The sequence below is a fragment of the Cyanistes caeruleus genome, chromosome 9 (assembly GCF_971803275.1).
Source record: "Cyanistes caeruleus chromosome 9, bCyaCae1.hap1.1, whole genome shotgun sequence".
Taxonomy (NCBI): Eukaryota; Metazoa; Chordata; class Aves; order Passeriformes; family Paridae; genus Cyanistes; species Cyanistes caeruleus.
This window is the reverse complement of record NC_141709.1, coordinates 17,400,566-17,423,505: the sequence shown is the minus strand read 5'-3', so window position 1 is coordinate 17,423,505 and position 22,940 is coordinate 17,400,566. Positions and strand designations below refer to the sequence as shown.

General features: G+C 39.2%; 1 protein-coding gene across 5 annotated transcripts in view; it reads left to right on the top strand.

Moving 5' to 3' along the window:
• Positions 1 to 22,940, top strand: part of SLC44A3 (solute carrier family 44 member 3) — a 41,096-nt gene that overhangs the window by 9,865 nt on the left and 8,291 nt on the right. For 4 of the 5 annotated variants that reach the window (XM_023932030.2, XM_023932032.2, XM_086901837.1 and 1 more), the window contains 4 exons: positions 72 to 258; positions 8,235 to 8,400; positions 14,459 to 14,615; positions 17,102 to 17,179. In XM_023932030.2, coding sequence (XP_023787798.2) covers positions 72 to 258; positions 8,235 to 8,400; positions 14,459 to 14,615; positions 17,102 to 17,179 — 588 coding nt within the window. The remainder of the gene's footprint in view (positions 1 to 71; positions 259 to 8,234; positions 8,401 to 14,458; positions 14,616 to 17,101; positions 17,180 to 22,940) is intronic. The other variant, XM_023932031.2, reaches the window with a different exon arrangement.

The window sequence follows — 22,940 nt, the reverse complement described above, 5'->3', positions numbered from 1 at the left end:
CATTTGACAACTCTGATAGTTTTCTTGAGGTAAAACCCCAACAATTTGTCTTCTTTTTTCCCCTAAAACAGATTGTTCTGCTCTCCCTTATACTTGTACTAAGAAAGAGGCTTCAGCTTGGTGTACAGCTCTTTCGAATTGTTGGTAAAATCATTGGCAGAATTCCTTTCCTCCTCTTCCAACCATTCTGGACCTTTCTGATTCTCGTTGTGTTTTGGGTATTTTGGGTTGCTGTACTACTTAGCTTAGGAACTGCAGGTAAGTATATGCTCTTTATGTTTTTTGACTGAGTGCTATCCATTTCCTAAGCTCTCTTCTTAAATGTGGAACCTCTTGGTTTTTTGTGTACAAAATGTGGGCTAGCATTGTTACACAGCTGAGTTACTCATTCGTTTTTGGTTTATTTCTCATATGTTGGAGTCTTCTACGTTGGCCTTTTGCTTCCATATGTGGAATTGAATTTTGTTCCTTCTCATTTATTTGTTAATAGATGGTGGTAGGTACTGTGTATGTTTGGTGTACTTAAGTGAAGAAAGCAACAGAAAGGAGGAGACAGCTTTTAGTGCAATTGTCACAAAATGAGGATGTTTGTCTCTTCTTACCATAAACCATGTTGAATTGTTACAGAGGCAGAACATTGCTTCAGAGCAGTAGTTCAGGGACAATTGCTATCATTTGGACTAGTAGAACAGTATTTGGATTAATCCAGTGGTTCTTGCAGTTGCAGAGGAGGTTCTCTGTGGAAAGAGTCAAGCAATGTGAAGTGAAAGATCTGGCAGAACAAGATTTTTAGTATGGACATTGTATCACTGAGGGATATACCACAGTAAGATCTGTCACTGACTGAAGCAGAGTAATTTGGATGCTGTCCCTTGGGCCAGCACCATGCCATTCAAGTGAAAGAGACATAGTCCTTCTGTGGACTTTACCCAAAGAAGTGAAAGCTAAAATCTGTGTAGCTCTGGAGTTAACTCCTCATGTACACAGCATCCCCTGTCCATGAAAAGCATCAGGATTTGGGGGCTGGTATTTTTTAAATTTAAATTTCTAGGGCCACTGTTAGGAGACAATTGTTATTCTTTGGGTCAAAGCTGATGTAGAATTAATGTGGACAGAGACCATTGTTTATAGGTTTTATCTTTTCAGAAACTTGGCAGTGATTGTTGTCTGGGAAACCAAATGCAGCCTAAATCTTCAAATGTTTGTGTGTTACTGTTTTACTTTGTGTTTCCACCATTGCTTGAGACAGTGACTGCAGTAACTCCTTAGGACAGGCTTACAGATCCCCGCTAGGCAGGAAAGCCTCCAGTTTTTCCATAGCTGAGCCCATTTGGCAAAGCTGGCTGTATTTCCAACCTCTATGTGTCAGGTACTTCACTCCTCCTCTGTCACAAATGCTTCCATCTCAGTTGATTCTGACCCTTTACAAGAGCCACTTCACTTCTGACATGAGAAGCTGTCTGAGTCCATGCTGGCATTGCAAATCACACCCATTGTTTAGGCTGGACTGGGATCTGTTTCCCTCCAGCTTTCATTGGAGAGTCATACAGATTTGCATGTTTCTGCTGCCTTGAGTAGCTCATGTCTGTCAGGAATGGCTGCTCGTAGCAGCTCTTATCCTGCTTCTCCTGAAAAGGGTCAGACACGGCATGGCCAAAAGCCTGACCTGCAGTTTATTTGTGAATAAACTCACAAGATAGTCACTAGATGTCACTAGATGTCCCTAGGCGTCACCTCCTCACTAGATAGTCAATCTGATGCCCTTTGCTTTAGATGTCATGGATATTCCTTCTCCACACTACTTCGAGTTAGATTTTCCCAACACAGAAGCAGCATCATGTGCTGGACATAGCTCTGTGTTGCTAGTTTTTCTGCAAAATCTTTATGCCATTTATGAAGAGATCAGACAGGCAGCAGTAATTTTGAAACTGGCTTTGTGGGGTACCTTCAGAACGTGCTTTATAGAAAGGAGCATCTCCTGAGCTATCAACCAACTGTTCATCTCATGCACCTGCTTCAGTCAAATACAATTTAAGATAAACATTAACTGTAGTAAATAAACAGAACAACAGAATTAATTACAACACATATTTTCTAAATATATAGTTAACAAGATATATGAGAGAAGATATTACATCCTTGATGTTGGATCAAGCTGACTTGATCTTAATATGCACATAAGGATGTAAAGCTTGCCCTTGTTATATCTAAGTTTACAAAATTCCAGGTGAGTCTGTTGTATTCAAAAGCTTTTGGAAATGTAGCAGTCATTAGAAAAGTAGAAATATTTTAGCTCATGTGACAGAAAAAGCTCGATTATAAAAGCAGGTTGGGAAAGCATTTGGTTATTTTCTGGATGCTTTTACAGACTTTGCAGGAAAATAGTGACTTGCACATTATAACCAAAAGCAAAGTCCACATATATTCACAGGGGAGTAAAATACAATGAAAACTGCTTTTGAGAGGCTTTTTATGCTTTTCCCATATTGCGCCATTTTCCTTCATTGGTTATATTTTGTGTTTCCTGCTAGGCATTTTCATTTAACTTTTTTTCTTTTTCCTCTGCCTTCTTGGAGAGTAGGATTCAAACATTTTATGACCTGCTGTTATATTCAGAGTGCAGCACACAACTCATGACTCAAAGGTATTTTATGTTTTGTCTTCTCTCTAGCTTAATAGGAATGCTGATGTTTCCAGCCAGTGATGCAAACAGTGCAGTACAGAGGGCAGCATAGGCTCGCTGCACAGCAGAGTGATGCTAAAGTTTCAGCTTTGAAAGAACAGACTTTTCTCAGATTTAGCCTAAGAAGAGAAGGTCATTTCCTGGCACTTAACTGTCAGTATATAGCTTATATGAGCAACCTAGTAAAACACAGGTTTTAACGGAGGTATTCTGGCAGGGTATTTTTAGTGCGGACTTCAGCCCTTGTAAGATCCTCCTGTTAGAAGCATCTTAGTGTTTAGAAGAGGACTTGTGCACGCGATGAGTACCCGAGTCACTTCTCAGTTAAAACGAATGCAGATGGAAGGATGCCGCTGTGCTCGGGAATGTCTCCGCTAGGCTGGGCGCTGTGTCTGTCCCGGCCGTGCCGCGGTGGCGCTTCAGCGGGCTGTCGGACACTCGCCGCCTGCCTGTCGCTGGGTGCCTGTCGCTGGGTGCCTGTCGCTCGGTGCCTGTCGCTGGGTGCCTGTCGCTGGATGCCTGTCACCGCGCGTGTCGCCGTGCCTGTCGCTGTGTCGCCGCCTGCGCCCGCCAGGGGGCGCCGCAGGCCGCGGGAGCGCCTCAGGCCGGGCCGGGCCGGGAGCGGCCGATGGAGAAGGGCCGGGAACAAAGGGCCCTCAGCCTCCGGGAGCGGCCGATGGAGAAGGGCCGGGAACAAAGGGCCCTCAGCCTCCGGGAGCGGCCGATGGAGAAGGGCCGGGAACAAAGGGCCCTCAGCCTCCGGGAGCGGCCGATGGAACAGGAGTGCTCCGGCCAGCCCCCGGGCTGAGCAGGGCTGCGTGTCGGCAGGGCTGCCCTTTGGATTTCCTCACATGTGTCTTGTAATTCAAATCTTGGATGGCGAACCCTGAACGAGATTTGGTATTGAGAACGTTCCGTTGGGTTTTATTTCAGATTTTCTGCCCAAATATGAGTCCTCTGAAATTCCGTCTGTTCATGTAGCTCGCCATCAGATAAGCTGAGGGTTCTGCTGATCTACCATGACATACCCACACATCCTGTAGTAACAAATGCAAACAGTACTGTATGGTTGATAATGCACTGACAGGACACCTTTGTATTATTTATTAGTTTTCTACAACTGTCCTGTAAGTGGAAGACATTTTTAATTTTGAATTTTGGGGACTTTTTGCACCACTTGAGAGTACGCCTCTGAAGATCTCCAAAGATATGCTTTCTCTTACAGAGCAATTTGTTTTCTTCATTAGCAAATAGTTGCCTGTCTAGGATTCAGCTTGTAAAACACAGGTGGTGATTTTCTTGGGTTTGACACTTCGATGTTTTCTTCTCACAAATATATTTTCTAGGGCTGTGCAGGCTGTATTTTAAATGGAAATACACCAAGAGAGCTGAAAAAATGAAATGTTCACAAAGACACTAGTCTTTTGTCTGATACAGAAAGATGGGTAAATGAAATTGGCTTGCTGCTGTGCTGCACCTGCTCTTAGCATTTTTCTTGAATCTGCACTAGTTATACAATATTTATGGTGTCTGCATCTCAATGGTTCTGGAGCACTTGATCCTCACTTCAGCTGTGGTGCACCTGATCATTATGTGACCATGCAGGCACCTTATTTACACCTCCTCCAAAAGTTAGTGTAATTGTAAGAAAAAACCTAACTTCATGGGAGCTATAGAAAGTTATAGCCTGCACTTGAAAGGTACTTATGCACATGACTAATTTGAACCACATGGATAATCCTATTAAAATCAGTGGGACTACTTATGCGTTTTAGGGTAGGCACCTGCCTAACTACCTTGGTAATTCAGATTCTGTCAGGGCAGCAGAGCCTGAGCAAATTCCAGACCTAGAAAACTAGGAGAAATGCCAAGACTTCATGAGACTTCAGGTAGCACAAGCAGTGGCACAAGTTAGAACCATTAGCTGGCTAGGAATGGAATTCAGCTGTTCTTTGGAAAAGCTGATATGTCTTAGGGTTATTGAGTTTTATTGTTTGCTAATTTGTGGGTATTTCACTGCAGAACCGAAGTGGCCAAGTGGCACAGCAGAGCGTGTCTTTCAGCTTTCCAGCATGCAGGAGCTGTGAGGTCCACGTGGTGTAAATACTGTGGATGTAGGATGACAAGGTGGTGTAATTTTTTTTTATGTAATGAAGGTGCATCCTACAGGCAAGTGAGCAGCAGAACTGCCATTTAAAGCTGTGCAGCAGCAAAATGGGCAATAAAAATGTATTTCCTGCAGGGGCCCTGACATTCCAATTACAGTTAGGTAGCTTACCTGTAAATACCTTTACATGATAAAACACTAAATAAGGTAACACAATAAATTCTGTTGCAGGAAGCACTAAGATTCAGTGTATGATTCCAGAACCTTTCCTCACTTAGCAGTGGCAAGGGCAGAACATATTTTCATGTTAACAGGAACTGATAAACAGGCTCTCAGTATTTTTTGTCAGTGGCTCTTTGTTTGTGATAAGGAAATTGCTGGCCTGGACTTCCCAGGAATTTTTGTCTCTTACAACTGCCTGTTGCTGCAGGCATCAGCAAAAACTGGCAGCAGCAGCAGCAGCAGCAGCAGCTGCTGAGGAAGGACATCTGACCTAAGTCTGGAAATCCCAAAATGTAGCTGAAGGTACTGCACACACCCACCACGGACTGGTGTCTCATTGCACTGCTGTGCTGGCTCCCAGGGCAGCACGGGGCTGCGAGTCCCACGGGGAAATTCTCCGGGGTTCTGCTGCAAGCACTTGTGCCTGTTCGCATTGTTAACATCACTTCCTTTGAAGTATTTGCAGTAGATCTACACTTGGACTGATCAAAGGCTTCCAGATTTGGTGATTCAGATGTAGGGACTTCGGTTCTTTACTGAGTTGTTTTCAATGTTATCACTAAGAGTGTATGGTGCACTGGGAAGATTAATGATTGTGTAGCTGGAGAAAAATATTCTGTTGACAGATTAAACTGTGTTTCAGGGCTTTGTTGAAAAAGTTTAGTTTGTGTGAACAGAAATGGCATATACTTTTCTCAACAGGTTATCTAGGATGGCTTTAAAGTTTTTCTGAGATACTGATATAAAAAAATAACCTTGCATGTAGTTCTGTCAACATGCATGTCTGGTAGGCCCAGAAGATAGGGAGGCAGAGAGGTTTATATTGTTAAACAGATTTTTGTGAAGTAACAAAACTAGTTTACCATACCTGACAAGCAAAGCAATCAAAGGTGAACTCACAGGTGACTCTGCCTGATTTCTGTGCAGCTGAGCACAGCACCATGCACGTGTTCAAGTATAAAGTTGTCCAGGAAAGACAAAGCCATTACTGTTATTGCTGCAGGTGGTTATTTTAGTAGGTTGGTAAAAAGCAAACAGAATTAGCTTGCCGTATGTACATGTATCAGTCTTCATTACAGCACTACAGAAACAAAGCCTGAAAAGGTCTGTTTTGGACAAAGCAATGTCCAGGTGGATTGTATGGTGGAAAATGTCCTTAATTCTGCTACCGAATGGCAAAACGTCTTTCCATGAAAATGGAGAGGTAGGACACCTTGTATCTCACTGACATCTTGTTTGCCTAAGTACCCTTAGTGAGGGCTGTAAGATTTGGATAATGAGCTTATTTGGCTAGTTGTGTGTGCTGCAGGAAAAGGCAGTCTAGAGGCTCTGGAAGAAATATGGAAAATGAAAAATCTCTTGAATTCAGAATTGTATAGTGCCATAGTGTCTCACTTGTTTTAATGACTTAAGTAAATTGCTATATCCTCAAAACCTCCCCTTAAAAACCCTCACTTTTGCAAACTTAAAATCAGAGAGGGGAGGAATGAGGGAGAGTTTGTGAGAAGAGATCTGAGTAGTAGCTTTTTCAAGCCATCAAATATCTTACACTTCACAGACTTGAAATTCATTTGAATATATTGGAAGCACAACAGTATTTCTATGAATGACCAACCGTACAGCTCTGGAGAGAGCTTGCCTGTTCAGCCAATATTGTCAGCCTCTCAGAAAAGGAAATATCTAGAACATGTCTATATTTATGTACCCATGTAGCATTTTTTTTATCCTTCAAAGCACTTTAAAACAATGTTGCATTGCCAGTATGGGGTAGATGGATGTTTTTCTTAATTTACAGACAAAAAGACCTTGCTTCTGAAAACTTAAAAAAGCTTGTCTAAACTTGATGGTATTGCTGAAACAAATCTTTACTGTTTCTACTTTTAGTTATTCTTGAGTAAGAAGTCTTTGGCTGTAGAAAAACAGGCCAGAAAGAAACCATTTCCTAGATAGCTTTGTATGTGTGGTAGTTTTGAACTTGAAGGTTGGTGTGTTGCCCTGTAGGAGAACACAGAGTCATAGAATCATTTAAGTTGGAAAAAACCTTTAAGATCATCAACTCCAGCTGTAAACCTAACACTGCCAAGTCTGCCAAATGAATACATGAAGTATTAAAGCTCAAGTTATATTGCTGTTTGAGGAATAATAGTCAATTCTGCCTCACTTTGTTATTTCTTTCATGGAGTTGGAATAAGAAACTACTCACCTCCAGAGATTGTTTTATTTGGTGAACATGTTTCTCTTTAAGGTTAATAGACTTAAGGCTTTGTAAAATAAAATAATTTTTTTTGAAAAAATAGCATGTTAGGAACCTAGAGACCTTTTACTAGGACCAAATGGTCCTAATGCCATTATCCCCTGGCTAGCCTTCAGAGTCTACTGCCACAAATAAGATTACACAGAGAAAGTCTGATTGTTAAAGAATCTGAGTTGCCCCCACCTTTTGTGAAAAGCCTTTTATGAATATGTAATAAATTCTTTGTTAGTAACAGAAGTGGAAGGAATGTTTTTAGCTTGAATAAGTTAATTTGTCTGTGTTCATAGATAAAGTAGTAACACTGGAGCTTTATCTACCATACCATATATGCTACTTTTTTTTTCCCTTCCAGAGAGCCCACATTTCTGTATTTTGCACAAAGATTGCAAAGTATAGAGAACAGAAAATTAATGGCCATGGTTCTGATTAATAATAACTATTAAAATATTTTATTTGTTTTGCTGCAACAGTATGTTATGTATCCTTAATATTTTTCTGCAATCTTTCTCTTCCATTTCTTACTAAAAAAACTCCTAAAGTATTTCATAACTATGCATTTATTTCAAATTCGACTAATGAAAATTAAGATTTCATTTACTTCTGAAGTATTTGATTACTCAAGTCTTGAGTAATGTCTTCTCACATATCTTTACTAATATGTAGCTTTCCTCTTTTATTGGTAGCTGTCTCTCAATCCCAATTGAAGCACAATCTTTTGCTCTTTGTAAGATTTTATTTTTCAAAATTCAATTTGAATTATAAAATGTTGTTTCTCTAACTTTGTTAAAATGGACAGAATTAAATAGCACCTTTTTTTTTTTTTTTTTTTTTTTTGTAACTTTACTGAAGAGAAGTTAAGAGAACATGGACAGAAGCACTTCCATGTACTTCTTTGGCCCTGTCCCCCCTTCCCCTTTCCCCCTTGTCTGGCATGTTATAATAATACAACAGTGTAATCTCACCTTCAGGTTCTGCACAGTCCACTTCAGGAGGACAAGTAGAATACAGAGCTCTGTCTGGAATTTGCTACATGGCATGGTATCATTTTATTGGCCTTATCTGGACTAGTGAATTCATTCTTGCCTGTCAGCAAATGGTGATTGCTGGGGCAGTGGTTACTTGTTATTTCAACAGGTGAGTGCAGAATTTCTCCTTGATAGTTTTGGGGATTTTCCAGCATTTACTTTCAATCTTTTTCTAGGAAAAATAGTCTCAATTAGACTGCAATTTATGTCAATATCTGGAATCGAATTTATTATAAAATAATGTTGTTTGTTGCAAGATCTTGAGCAAGATTTTACAATGTGAATGATATTAATGTGACTCACCCCTACTGCTGGAGGTGCTGGGCCAAACCAGGCCTTGATTTAAGCCATTGGAGCTCTGTTGACTCTGGGGGAATTGCCATTCAGAAGGCATAGGCTGCATTGCACCCTTTTCCAGGGGAGTGCATTAGTTCCCAATGAGAAGCAATATATTATTCCTTGGTAGTTTCATGTATTCATGGACAGTTTGACCTCATTGTAAGTGTTCATCCCTGCTGTGGGTTTCCATTTGCACTGACTGCATAAATGCTGGTCTAATAGGGTTTTTTTCATTCTATGCAGATATTTTCAGTTAGCTGTAGATGCTCTAACAGAGTAAAGTGTTTAGACAAATGCAAACATACTTCCTTTAATATTATATACCCTGGAATGTAAATGTAGAGGAAATGAGGAAAAGTAAAATGAAATTAAATTGGGTTATGCACTCATTGCAGGGGAAGATTTAAATCTCACAATATGTTGTTGAGTTTTTTGACAATGAAGAGAACATTTTCTTGATAAAATTTTTCTTCATGAGTATTTTATGAGTGCTCTCATCCTCAGTACTCTGTTCCTCTATGTCCAGTGATGAGATTTTCTGATTTGTGAAAAACTCTGGTGTTTTAAAGCATTTCTTCATTTTGTATTAGAGGAATATAATGATAACCTCAATTTGTTGAAAAATTAACCCTTGAGGAAGGTGATGTGAGATTGAGGTAGGGAGGCTGGCCAGAGAGAGCGTGGGGCCCTTGGAGCGCTTTTGGTGGCTGCCCAGGGCCATATGGCTCGGGCAGCTGGGAAGGATGGCTTTGGCCTTCGCCAAAACTTAGGAAGCAGGGTTCTGTGGATGGTCTCCAGAATATATCCTTGGGTGTTCCAGTCACTGATCAAGGGGCTGCTGCTGGAAGGTCTCCAAATAGTGTGCTGCCCAGCAGAGACACCAGTGCAGGCTCTGCTTTCAGGACTGGCCCCACAGGGTTTTCCTGCAGCAGCCAACGGAGCTGAGCTGTTCCAGCCAAAGCAGCAAGGCTGGAAGATCTAGGAACAGCAAGTGCCCACCCCTGGTTCAAGCAATGTTATATCATCCCATGCAAAAAGCCAAGGCAGGACAAGGTTTAACATTTTTAACATAACTCCAGTATTTGGAGCCTGCCCCTGAGATGATTAACTGCACAACAGCTGTGCTACTGAACTCGTGCTTGGGTAAGAGCAAATAAAACCTAAAATGTTGCTTTTTTAAAGGCTGAAATAGTTTTGAAAGAGTGACATCATCTCACCCTTCTATTTCACATGCTATAATAGGACCTGAAAAGAGAGGAACTCTCATTTCTGATGTCATCTCTTTTTCCTACTGAAGCTCTGTAACTCCCACGGCTGTGCTGCTGTGGATAGTGAGCTGCACTTCTCTTGTAAGCACATTGATGTACCTCAGTTTTAGCTGCTGGATGCCAAGGCAGTGAAGGTTCATTTAAATTAGCTTGAGAAAGCATAGGAGAGTAAAGTAGTTCTGCTGAGTTCCTGAGAAGTAAAGTAGTTCTGCTGAGTTCCTGAGAAGTAAAGTAGTTCTGCTGAGTTCCTGGGCTGTGTGCTGCAGTGCATTTTGGTGCAATACACCGCATAAACCTCCAAGGCAAAGGCACTGTCCATGTCTTATTCATGCAGAGCAGGGAAGCACCTGTAGAAACTTCTGTGATGACATTTACTGCTCTGCTAGGGGCTTCCGCTTTCCAGCTATTTTTTACTGCCGCAGGAACTGGCTGCCAAGTACAGAAGGTTCCTGCTCCCAATTGTATTGGTATCATTTTGTACAATACCACTGAGCTCTCCTCTTGCTTGCCAGGTGACCTGTACTGTGTTGAGAGAGTTGTGTTTGCAAGGGGAAACACAACTTTTCTGTGGTAGTAATCCCTTGTCCTGGCCTTTAGGCTGTCAGCACAGATCCACAGAGATGCAGAACAGTGCAGGAATGGGGAGAGGGTGGGTAGCTGCAGGGGCAGCCACACCAGCAAGGGCAAGGGTTATCTCGAGCTGTTCCAGCAACTCTGAGCTTGTCTGCTGTGTGTTTTTAATGTATTCCCTGGGGCAGCGTCATAAAAGCATGTCACAAGAGTTTGTTTATGGGATCTTACAGACAGGCTTTCTTCTTGTCCTGTGAGTGCTCCGAGGAAATGGCATGGCCTTCCCATGCGGAAATCTCCTTCCGCAGCGCACTCAGCAATGCACTGCATCACCAACAACCACAGCTGAGTTGCAAATGGGGCAGGCAGGGTAAAATGTAATCCATTTTACCTGGATTAGCTTTACAGGTTATGTATATTTGGCCCATAATACCACAGCTGAAAATGGATTTTACCTTCTTTTATTTTAGATGAAACATAAACAGACAAGAATTTCATTAATTTTATAAAAATAAATAGAATTTTTTACTTAATGTTTACATTTTACAGCTGGTGAAAAGGGCTCGGTCTTTTAAGAAGCCTTCTTTGTTACAAGTGCTGTTTTACATGAGGGTTTATTCTCACCTTGATTTGCTTAGGTGTTACGTGTCTATTTACCTTTGCAGGGAGATGAGCCTTTCCCCCTCTCTGGGAGTAAAGGAAGGTGATATGGTAACTTGATCCATGTCACAGGCATCACTGTCCTGTCCATGTGTGAGCTTCTTTAGTAGCTTCAGTGTACATATATCACTGCACAGATTTGAAATTAAGCATTGGGGTTCTCTACTACACAACTAAGGTGTCCAGTACCACAATTTCCAAGAGAACTGAAATATGTATCTCTCCCAGTAAGTCAAAAATGAAGGTTTATGGATGTGCACCAAAGTCATTGAGAGATGAACTAGAACAAACTTTTAAAGACTTTCTGCTTTAAAGGCAGAAACTTTTAAAAGCTTCTTCTTCAAATGTATCTGCAATATTTAGGGACATCCTTTGGCCTACTTTCGTACTTGCCCTAAAAGAGCCGCCAGCATGTATGGAATCAGACCTGTCCCAGGTGGCTTTGAGATAAGGTAAAAGGGCAGTAGGAAGTACAGTCCGTGTGGTCTCTCTTAGTTTCATAATGTCTGTTTCATTACAAATCTTGTAATTCATTGTCTTTGTTTAAAAATGTAGATTCATATTTACTTGAGGAATAGAAGATTCATTACATAACATTTTAGAATATTTTATAATAAAGTTATTTTTAGAAAGTCTTTGAAATTGGTGAGGCATGAGTGAAGAAAACTGTAAACAAAGCTCTTAAGAGAAGAGGATATTAAAGAAATTAAGAAATACAATTTTCTCCCATTCAAATATCTATGTCTGTTGGGTGTGTCAAGATGACAATTTTTTCTTCTGACAAAAAATATTTTTAAAATGAAAGCCAAGATGAATGTGTGATCATTTGATTCAAGGAACTTACTGTTAAAAAATATACTGAATGTCACAGAGCTCAGAAGTAAAAGAAGGCAATTGACAGTAGTGAAGAAATAAAATTAATAAAATATAATGTGGTATTGAATACAGATCCACAGGAGTTTAGAGTAGTAGTGCTGTATGTAAATCAGACAGTCTCATGATAACACAAAACAGAAATACCAAAGAGGAAAAGCAACCTGTGGCTGTACTCATAACCCATCAGGCAGATTCCCAGGTTTCCCTGGCACCTTGTGCACATGCAGTGTAGTTCATGTGCACAGAAAACACTGCATGATTGTATGCTTCTGCTAAAGTCACTTCAGGATTACATATATACATATACATACATATACATATTATATGCACAAAGGTGAGTGAAACTTCAGCCTTGAGAGCAGTGGGAATAGGTGGATATTGAGCCAATCTTGAACTTGTTTGAGTCGTAACCATCACCTGTTGCTGTTTAGCCTCTTTCCTGTTTCCTATTCTGAACCAGAATTAGAAGGAAAATCTGTTCTTTTTCTAATCTGTTTGGAGCAAAGCAAAATCCTTGTCAGACCCTGTTCTTGTGCTAATTCCTTTTCTAGGAAAAGGAGGTGTTGAAAAGCATCCAAATATGTAAAAAATTATCTAAACTAAGCTTTAAATTTTGACATTCCTGCTCATTATTTATTCACATTAAAAATATCAAAACCGTTCTTTGTTTTTTTCTTCAGTAAGAAGTATATGATTAACACAAGAATAAACTTTCTCCTTTATGTGTTTCTTATGACTAGTTAACCTTTAACTTGCAGAAACTTAATAATTTATATTCTGAGATCAAACTGACACTGTCATTTGTAAGGAAATGTTTTGGGGAGAAAAAAAACAATGGCTCAGTATGAATAGAATAATTTATCCACACTACAATATATGTGTTTCTAACATAGAAACCTGATGGCTCTAAAAAAAACCCCAAACCTCCTTATTCAGTATAAAATTCCACTATCCCCCAAGCTGTTCCCCTGGTTTTAAGACAAAAATAATAAATGTAGCAACTGCTTTGCTGGAATTTCCTATTTCAAATAATGTGGTATATTCACATATTTAAATACAACTTCTCCGCTGCAAAGTTTTTTGTGTTTTGAATGAACTGCAGTGATACTTTCAGGATTCTTGCAGAACTATAATCCCTCTCTTGAATATACTGTATATGACTGAAATCCTTGCTGAAGTGAGGATTTAATAAAAGTGTATTTTTAGAGCTTCTTAGCCCAAACCACTCACTCTCTTATTGGTGCTTTTTTATTTTTTAATTTCTTGTGCAAACTACTGTTTTTTCAAGGTAACAGAGGTTTTGAAGAAATTAATTCTGAAAACAGAGCTTCTTATTTATGACACTAGGTCTGATCTTTATGACTTACTTAGTCAAACTTAGTCAAACGGCTGCTGGTTCTCTTGCCTAACTAAATTTTTCAGGGTTGGGCCAGTTGCTTAAGAGTTACCTTATGGAAGGTCTAATTATTACTATTGATCAGTGTAGGGTTTTTTTTATCCTATGAAGCATTTTTAAAGGTACTTAGGATGTTAATCTAATTGATATTTTTTTTCAGCATTTGACAAGGGTTGAGGGAGTGCCTTTAGGTTGATTTCCTGAAGTTTATATAAATTCTAGAGAGCTGGGTCATATTACTGTATGTAAATGACTGACATTTAAACTGACTTTTATAAAGGAAGCAAAATAGTAAGACTTATATTTAGGCCATTTTTTGTCTTTGCTTTCTGATTTTGGCTGAGACATTTTTTTTTCCAAAACAATACAGGCTAGTGTGCACTAGAACTGCAAGTTTTTTAGTTCCAATTATAATCCTGAATACATAGTATGATATTCTTTTTTACTGTATTCCATTTCAAAAGAACGTCTGTTCTATAGGGAAAAGAAAAAAAAGAAAAAAGTAAAACAAAAGAAAGTATTATTCATTTTAACAAAATTTTAAACCATATTTGGCCAAATTACAATTATAAAGGTAGGTGGTAGCTCTCAATTTTACATATGAGAACTTGTGATTTATTTTCTAGTTTTAATTTTACTGCTAAAGAAGAAATAGTGGATTAATTGCATCAGACTAAAATCTTACAGAACTAAGAGTCAAATAAGAGATTGAAGAGAAGTGACAGAAATTGGAGAGAGGTGCTCAAGGAGTATTCTCAGATATTGTTCACTTACTTCTCCTATTTTGCATTGTAGGTTCTTTCCCTATGTATTTTTGCATTCCAGGAAACAGTAATTGCTTAAGAAATAAACTACCCCAGAAGTTATAAATATGGCTGTGGTTTTTTTTGGACTAATGTGAACATTCAGATGAAGTCAGTAGAAAAACTGGAGTAGTTCAATTAGGAAAGGAGTTAACAGCTTAATTCTTAAAATTTCCAAATACTGAAAAGACACAATGCTTATCTTCTTAAATATGTTGCTAAATCATTTTTCAAATTGTTTGTTTTACTTTCTAGAAATAAAAATAGCCCACCACCTCATCCAGTGCTGTCTTCCATATCAGTTCTTTTCTGCTACCATCTAGGAACTGCTGTAAAAGGCTCATTTCTAATCACAATACTGAGAATACCAAGGATTGTTCTCTTGTACCTTTACAGTATCCTAAACCAAAAGGTAGGTAAATACTTCTGTTACACTATAAAAGTAGTAATTTAAAGATGAGATCATGGTGCAAACAAGTGAAGAATATTTCTTGCTTAAAAATAGATGATACTGCTCTTACTATCTATTATTAATGGATGAATTTTATATTTTATCATGTTTTCTTCGTGAGGAAAGCTTTTTTCCCTCTCAACTCAGATATCAATGCTTCTTTTTTTATTCTTAAGTCAAATATTTTTAAAAGCAGAAAATATTATTTTAACCAATATTAAACTAACCTTTATTTAGTGTTTTTATATAATCGTTTTTGTGAAAGATAAAGAAAAAATTGGCAGACTGCTCTATTAAAAATTTTTGCATGACAGGTATTTAAGAAGCATAATTAAGAATACTATTGTTAGATTTAAGTTCTGTTATAGAAAATACTTTGTCTACCTTGTAATATGTTTTTATAGGAAGAATATATGGAATAAGAACTGTTCCTGGGAGTTGTGTAGTATCCAAGACACATTTTTAGATACATAAATCATAGATCTGGGCTGTTTTGAATGGGTTTTGCCTTCTTTTTACCTTTCATACATCTCCACCTTTATTGTCTTCTGCAGGAAGCACACCACTGTAGGTGATTCTGGCACATTTGCAGGGAGGGAGGACTGCTAGGAATGCACAGCTTTGATTTTAGGAGAAGGTTTAAGAAAAGGTTACAAATGTAGGTCTTCTCCTCTAGGGTTTACATTGTCCATGTTATGTATAGTTGTGACAGGGTATTTACATTGATCATACCTATGAGGCATGTGTTGGGTATAGGTTATGAATGCTTAAATAAAAACCCCTTGTAATAAAACACTTGAAAGGTGTGGTCTGGATTTATGTTGCTTTCATATGAAAGTTTTGGTTATAAAACTTGGTGAGTTACTAAGAACACTGTATAAAGACAGTACATGGGATAACAGAGTATTTTCTGCCTTTAGAGAAAGCAGGATAAGTGGGCTTGCTTGTTACATGATTTTGCAATCTGAATGTCTGTAGATTTAATTAGCAAAAAAAGATTATTTGTGTCCGCAGCACTGTGCTGCAGACTCCTTTTGGTGCAGTTCCCAAGCATCTGGTGACATGACCCACAGCTGTAACTGCTGCTAAAGAGACTAGAAAGTGCTCTGGCCAGCTCAGGTCCTCAGTCCTTGGAAGGCTACCCCCAAGAGTAACCTTGCTCCTTCGCATGGCAGAAAGGACAAGTGATGGCCCCTTTCACCGAGGGCCAGAGTAGTGGGACTAAAGGATTGAGAAGTGACTGCATTCTTGTAGAGCTCACCCAGACTTACCCACCCTTGCAAAAAATGTTGCTGTTCTCTCTGAACAGAGAAGTCAGGGGCCTGCAAGCTTGCAGGCAAATTTACAGATGTTTTCTACACAGCACTCTTCAAGCAGAAGGAGGTTGTAGGTAAAGTCCCTTGCTCTAGGCTTTTAACAAACAGTCCTTACTGAGAAAACAGAGCTTTAGTAAAATCATCTCTCCATCAGTACATGGCAAGAGTAAAGTGTTCTCTGTCAGGAATTTACATGTACAGTCACCGTTTTGAAGGAGTTATTCCTGGAGTATTTTCATCAAACTTTTTGGAAAAATTTGGGAGGTTTGTGGTTTCTGCTTGAACTATAATAGTTGCTGGGACCTGAATTTTCTATAGTGACTGCAAGATCTCTGCTTTCCTAAACAAGATAAAAACATTCTGACCTCTGGAAAAGTAGGATTAAAAAGATCAAGTATCCCTGAACTGAATTTCCTTTTATTGAGAAAAACAGGCTCTTCAATTTGGAAGGCTACTGTGGATACGAAAATGTCTTGTTCTTTTCTTGCATCCTCTCTGTGATGAGCTGTTCTGAGCTCATGATGTGATGGGGGAGCATGGAAAAAATCTTAAGCTTTACTGTTCAGTTTTTGTTATGAAATTAATACAGCTCAGTGGTCTATGAATAACCTGTTCTAATACAAGATTTTTCTTCATGACCTGAAAAATGAATGTAATGTAATGCTCTGAGTTGAAACACATATATGTTCATATAAGCCCTTCTACCCATTCTTTTATTTTGGTTCATTAGGGTAGCAATCGTTCAGAACTGTGAAAGGTTTTTGATAATCAGGTTATCTGTCTCTGCACTCCCTGATCACTGTGAAGTGCTTTAAGGATTACTGACTTGCCTGCCTGTTTTTCTCCCCAGGCAGCTGTTGGCTCACAAAGCTGCTTGCAGCACTTGTTTTCTTTTCCCAGAGAAGAATCTTTCATCTACAGGAAGAAAAAAAAAATGCACAGCTCTTCAGTCATTAATATTGAAGAGTCTGAATTAAAAACAATTCCTAAAATCCTAATGGAAATATCTGCTGCCTAAGTGAAAATTTTATTAGAAGAGTCAGCCACCTGTAAAGCAAGTTTTTTTTAGAATGGTGGTTTTGCTTGAGGCTAATTATGTGTCCAATAACCAATCATTTCATTTTATTGCAGAAGAATGCAAAATGCCTGTTCAACTGCTGTTTCTGCTGGGTTTGCTTCCAGGAAAGTTGCTTAAGATACTTTAACCAGGTATGGTCTGTCAGCTCTGTCCCTCAGCCCAGTTTGGGTACCTTGGTTGGTGCCTGACCCTTAGAATAACTCAAAAACCACAGCCAGGGCATGCTGGCCACCTAAATTAAACAAACAAAAAAGCCTCCAAGTGTAGATGAAACCTGGAGCAAAGAAATGGGGAAGACAAATATGCAAGGTGCTAGATTTTAGAAAATTTGTTAATACAGCTTGAGATAGTCAGCTTTCAGAGGACCACTTGCTATGTCTGTAGGTAAGAAGACTTAACATTTTGTTGAGTTGTGCCAGACAGACTCCTCAAACACAGAGAGTCCAGGTAGGAGGAAACAATGAAGAATTAGGAAACATACCTGGAGATGTGACATTAAACTATTTACAGTGTTTTCCACCTGAAAGTCCTGAATAAAGAAACTTAAATTGCTAGTGATTGCCAGGATCAGTAAATCTGAAATCTGTATACCAGTAAATCTGGAAATACAAACCATAATGACAGCAGTCTTGTTTAAAAGATGTTTTAATTGGAAATGGATGATTTCTGACATACAGCACTTTTACAGATACTTGACACCTCTTTTTATCTTCACAATTCTTTTCTCCAAATGTTTCAGGTTTACATATATACTTGTAAATAGTTAGTTTTTTGTCTTTGTCATTGCATTGTTTTTATCTCTGGGGACTGTGATATTCTTAATGTGAAAGGGAATCATATGTTCATGCTGATTCCACCTTCTGACTGCTGAATTCTTCATTCTCATTGCTGAAGGTAGTAGTGAAGTAAACAAGACAATTCTGATAAAGAGTCTGACTTCTCTTAAGTAGGTGTATAAATTAAGTCTAATCTTGGACAGTTATGAAGAGAAAGTTTTCAGTTTAGTTCACCCTAGATTAAATAGGGCAGTGAAATCTCTGAATTTTCCAGGCTTACATTTTCTAGGTAGGTCTTATAGTCAGTGACTTGGTGAGGAATATCAGAGTTCATTTTGCCTGCAGGCTTTCCATTTGTAGTGACCCTTTCCCCTTGGCTTGGCTTCCTGCTTTTCAAAGAGACATCCAGCATTCTACTGTTTACTTTCTCCAGCTGTTGTCTGCTATGTGTTTGTTAAAAGAATTAATAACTGTAATGTTCTTCCTTTTGTTTCAGAAGGCTGTATTGTAGCTCTTGTTCCCTTAAAAGATTTCCTGTTTCCTAATCTATTGTTGGCAAATTTCTGTTTTTATATGAGTTGTGGTTTTTAATCTAGAGATCATAATACAGAGTTTGCTTTTCTTTTGTTTTTTGAATATCTTTTTAGAAAGGTGATGGTAGTCCACATGTTCCAAATCCAGGGCAATTTGGGCAACAGAGAAGCAAAAGGCAAGAACAGGCCACAAGATTTTAACGGAACTTTTATCTCTATGAAATTCAAACTTTGGTCTTGGGTTATTGCATCTCATAGAGTAATTCATGGGTCTAATTATATCTTTATTTATTTATTTCCCTATAGCTAACCTGTTCAAGGCTATTTCTTAAGAATTTTTTTTTTTTACTATGATTGAAAGTCTTAGTCTTTGATTCTGTAAAATCTGTGGCCAAATGTAAAAGAGAAAAGAAAAAAATAAGGAAAAAAATTCTGCAGTTTTAAGCAGCTTTGATATATTTCTTGATTAACAGAAGCAGTGAACTCTTAAGAGCTCCTACTGAGATTGGTGGAAGCTGCTGGGAACAACCTAGAAATTTCCCACAGATGTTCAACACGGACTTGAGAGTAGGGCTTGGGAGGGAGGGGTTAAAAAATTGTACCTGTGTTTATAACATTTTCTTAAAGAAGTATTCTTAAGTTCAGATTTTGATTTTTTGTAACCTAAAATATGGAGCAGCTGTTGTAAAAGTTGTTCCAAAGATCATTGTGTACAATAGCATTCCTTACCATTTGCTATTCTTTTGCTTTTTATTCTAGTATTACTTTCGTTATAATGAAAAGCATATAATTACCTGAAGCTCTAAAGAAAAAAAAAAAAAGAAAAAAGGGAAGATCCAATCACTTCTCCACTATTTTCTTCAGCCTGTTGTTAAACTGCTTAGGTAATTGAAATTCTTTCTGTTCCTTCATTCACAAGTTTAATCAGGATTAAGCAGAGTACTTTGTTTTCCCTCTGAGAACTTGCAAATGAGAAACAGGTGCTGGAGGAAGTAACCCCAGTGATAGAATGCAAGCTTCTTTCTTCCCATGTGGAATCAACCAAGTGCTCTACTGTGTTATCTAAGAGTACTTTTCAGGCTGCAGAACCATCCTGCACGTGGGGTTTAATACTGACTTTAATAGTTGCATGCATCCCTGAAGTGACTCATTCTCTGCTGGCTCAGTTAAGTTTTGCTGAGCTCTCTTGTAGGTTAACTTGAACAGGCCAAAGAGTTACCCTGTCATCTTCCCATCATGACAGAGTGCTGTGCCAGATGATGGCAATTGCCATATTTGCAGGGGTGGTTGTTGGAGGAGGGGTAATGTAAACCCAGTGTCCTGTGCAGATTGCAATATGGACAATTACATTCAGCCTTAGTAAATTTCTCTTGGATTTGCAACTGGATCCTCTGCTAAGCTGTGGTGTAGTGTTGCTATGTGCTGTTAAACAGTTCACTCCTTAAGCTGTTCCACTTCAGTCATGGGCAAAGTGATTCATGTGTGTGTATAATCCATTAGCAACAATTGTAAAGCACTCTGTGTTCTGTGGCTGAAAAGTGCTTTCTGAATATAAAGTCACTATCCTTACTTGACAGTTCTGTTTGCCAACACTTGTCCGAATAACCACAGATTTTTTATCTGGCTCTGATGGTTTCAGTATGTTCCAGATAAACATATCCAATCATCTCAAGTAAAATCTAGGAGACTGAGTTTTTTTTTTCTGTAGAAAGAATATACTGGTTTTTAATGTGGTTTGGGAATTACAAGGTCTGTGTCTCTCCGGCTTTCTTAAGTTGTAATGAAGTCTTTAGATACATCAAAGTGCTCACTTGTTCTCCCTTTACAGCCTTGTTGCAGTGACTTTTTTAAAACAATACAGCTGGATAGTTTGGCTTTTCTGTGTCTGCTTTGGGTCCATCTGCAGCCAGTTGGCAAAGTGACCCCTCCAAAGTGCAGTGCCTGGGTTTCCAAAAGGGGTGCTGAGCCGGGTGTGGTTTCTGTGTTCATCAGCATGGTTGCTGCAGTGTAACCTTCTGGGCCGTCAGTGAATTCAGCAGTGTGTGAGCACCATTTCCTAGGACAGAGGCCCTTCCCTGAGACTGAAAGCCAGCAATTTTCTAATGTAATAAACCAAAAGAAAGTCTGTCTAATGGCTGTATATCCATGGCAGTTAGTTGTCTCTTAAACTTTGGATGGAAGCCTATCAGGAGGTTTCAGTTAAATGCCTTGTGGAGAGTTCACCTAGATAAAACCAAAATTCATGCATGCTATTGTAAAGCACAGTTCTCTGCATGCCAAACACATTTTGCCTCATCCCGTCAAGTACTTCTTTTTCCTCCCAAAAACAATACTGCATTTTAATGTTACTGGCAAAACTGCTTCTAGATATAGAGCTAATTTTTCAATCCTCTTGAAAATACAAGGATAAAATGTTCTTCTACTGTGAAATCATATTTTAAATATGTTTATTTTCCCCTCTACAGACTTTATGTTTGTGATAATAAATAGGAAATAAAACTCCTTAGGTCTTTACTTCTGTAGGATGAACCATGTAAGGAATAGAATTGAACAAAGCTCATTAACTCTTTGATACCTTTCTTTTCTTCCCTATCCCATTAAGAAGAAACAGAATGGGGGAAAAAAGAGAGGGAGAGACAAAATAAAAGGCATTTAAGCAAGTGACTGCTAATTCTGTGCTTTTAAGCAGAGAAATTTATGAACAACTCTCTGGAAATCTTCAGTTTGTTTTATATCAGAAATCCCAAATAAGAGTATTTTCTCACTAAGTGCAGAAGCACTGAAAGCAACCCAAGTAACAATGTAATCATGATGCAATGGGCACATGAAACAGGAATCTTTTGATCTAACCCTGTCATAGAAATGGAGCCCACGTGTAACACTGTGATGCAGCAGGAGAGGACACCCAACTACCCTCCAAGGAGAAAGTTGTGTTGGTCCTACCCACTGGATGATAGTCATGGAGGGAGTAGATGACAGAGAGAGCAGGAAGCAAGGGAACTTGAAAATTTTCTCCAGTAAGTCCAGACAGAAAATATAAAGTGGAGTGGAAATAAATGAAAGTTGTGCTTTTTAGACTGCTTGGGAAAATTCAGGAGGTTATTGAAGGTTTCTTACAGATTGTATTTAGCCTAGGAACAAAAAATCCAAAAAAAACCCCCAATTTCTGTAAAAAACAATTAATAAGCTGTGAGCTTATTGATTAGAAGTGGAGGAGGGGAATATTCTCCATGTGTTTGTGAGCCACAGGACAATAGCCTTTTTTTAACAAGGCTGCAGGAAGCACAGAGTCAGTCCTGGAAGCTATGAGATGAAACACTTGCACTGGAAAGAGGGGGATAAATGTCATAGTACAAGTTGCTGGTTATGTCCTCAGACTTATCTCACTGTGGGGAATGGAATATCCTGTGAGAAATGAAGGGTAAGAGCAAGCCCATTAGCCATCTATGAGACAGCAGGGAGGGGTAAAAGGCAGACAAGATCATCAGAAAAATGAGTAGATGTAAATTGTTCATGAATAAATGTTACCTGGAAGTTGAAAGAAGGACCTAAGGATCAGCAGGACAACTGTCTGGAGCAGCTCCAAATGTAGGGCCAGGGAGAGGGGAAGTCCCAGGTGTTTTAAAGAAGGAGTTTTCCACTTAAGAGAAGATTTGTATAATATTCTAATCTGAAATAGGCACTGGAGTGGCTGAGAGTCCCTTCCAGTTTTGTATGTCCTCATCTCTTCAGTGAGGCCTCACAAGGCCCATCTTGCTCTCATTTTCCACCATCTGAGAGTATTGATACAACTCTCTCACCAGATCACTAACTGCTGCACAGCAGCCACACTCATTGCCTCTTGCTACCACTGGATTTTGTTTTCTGAGGGGCTTCCACTGGCATCAGTGACACTTGCAGGCTAAGACACTTTAAGGTCCAGCCTGAGCTGCACTGCACTGTGCTGGGGGTGGCTGCCCAGGGCAGCCCCCAAGAGAGTTGGCAGCAGTAAGATCAGATCGAGCTGAAAATACCAGCAGAGCAGAAAAAGCTGAAATGAGATGAGAGACCAGCATGTCTCTTTCTTCCTTTTTAAGAAGATTTTGTTGCTATAGCAATTTTGTCTTCCCCAAGCTCATTTTATAAAAGCTAGCCCTAGAATGGAGGACTGAATTCAGCTGTTACACAAAGTAGCAATTATTCTCAACAATTGGGGAACTTACAGCCTGGGTCTGAGCCACAGCGCCTTTCTCATGAAACTACCAAGTCACTTTTTCCAAGACCTTTGACATTCTGTGTTGTGAGGCACAGAAGGATATATTCTTTAAATAGGTTTTTTTTTGCATACTGTGGTATTTGGAAATATGTAAACATTCCCATTCCCTATTTATTCATCCTGACACTGAGAAATCAGTGTCTAGTTCCCAGGCCCCAAGCCAGAACAGGCTTGTGTTCTTCAGAGAGGTGGCGATATGAGATCAACTCGCTGGTGCAAGGATGAATGCTGATTGCTAACCCACTGTCTCCCGTGCTTTCTGACCAACCTATGCTATCAATGCCGTCATTACTTGCTTGTCACCAGAGCAGAAACTACCATTGTAAAA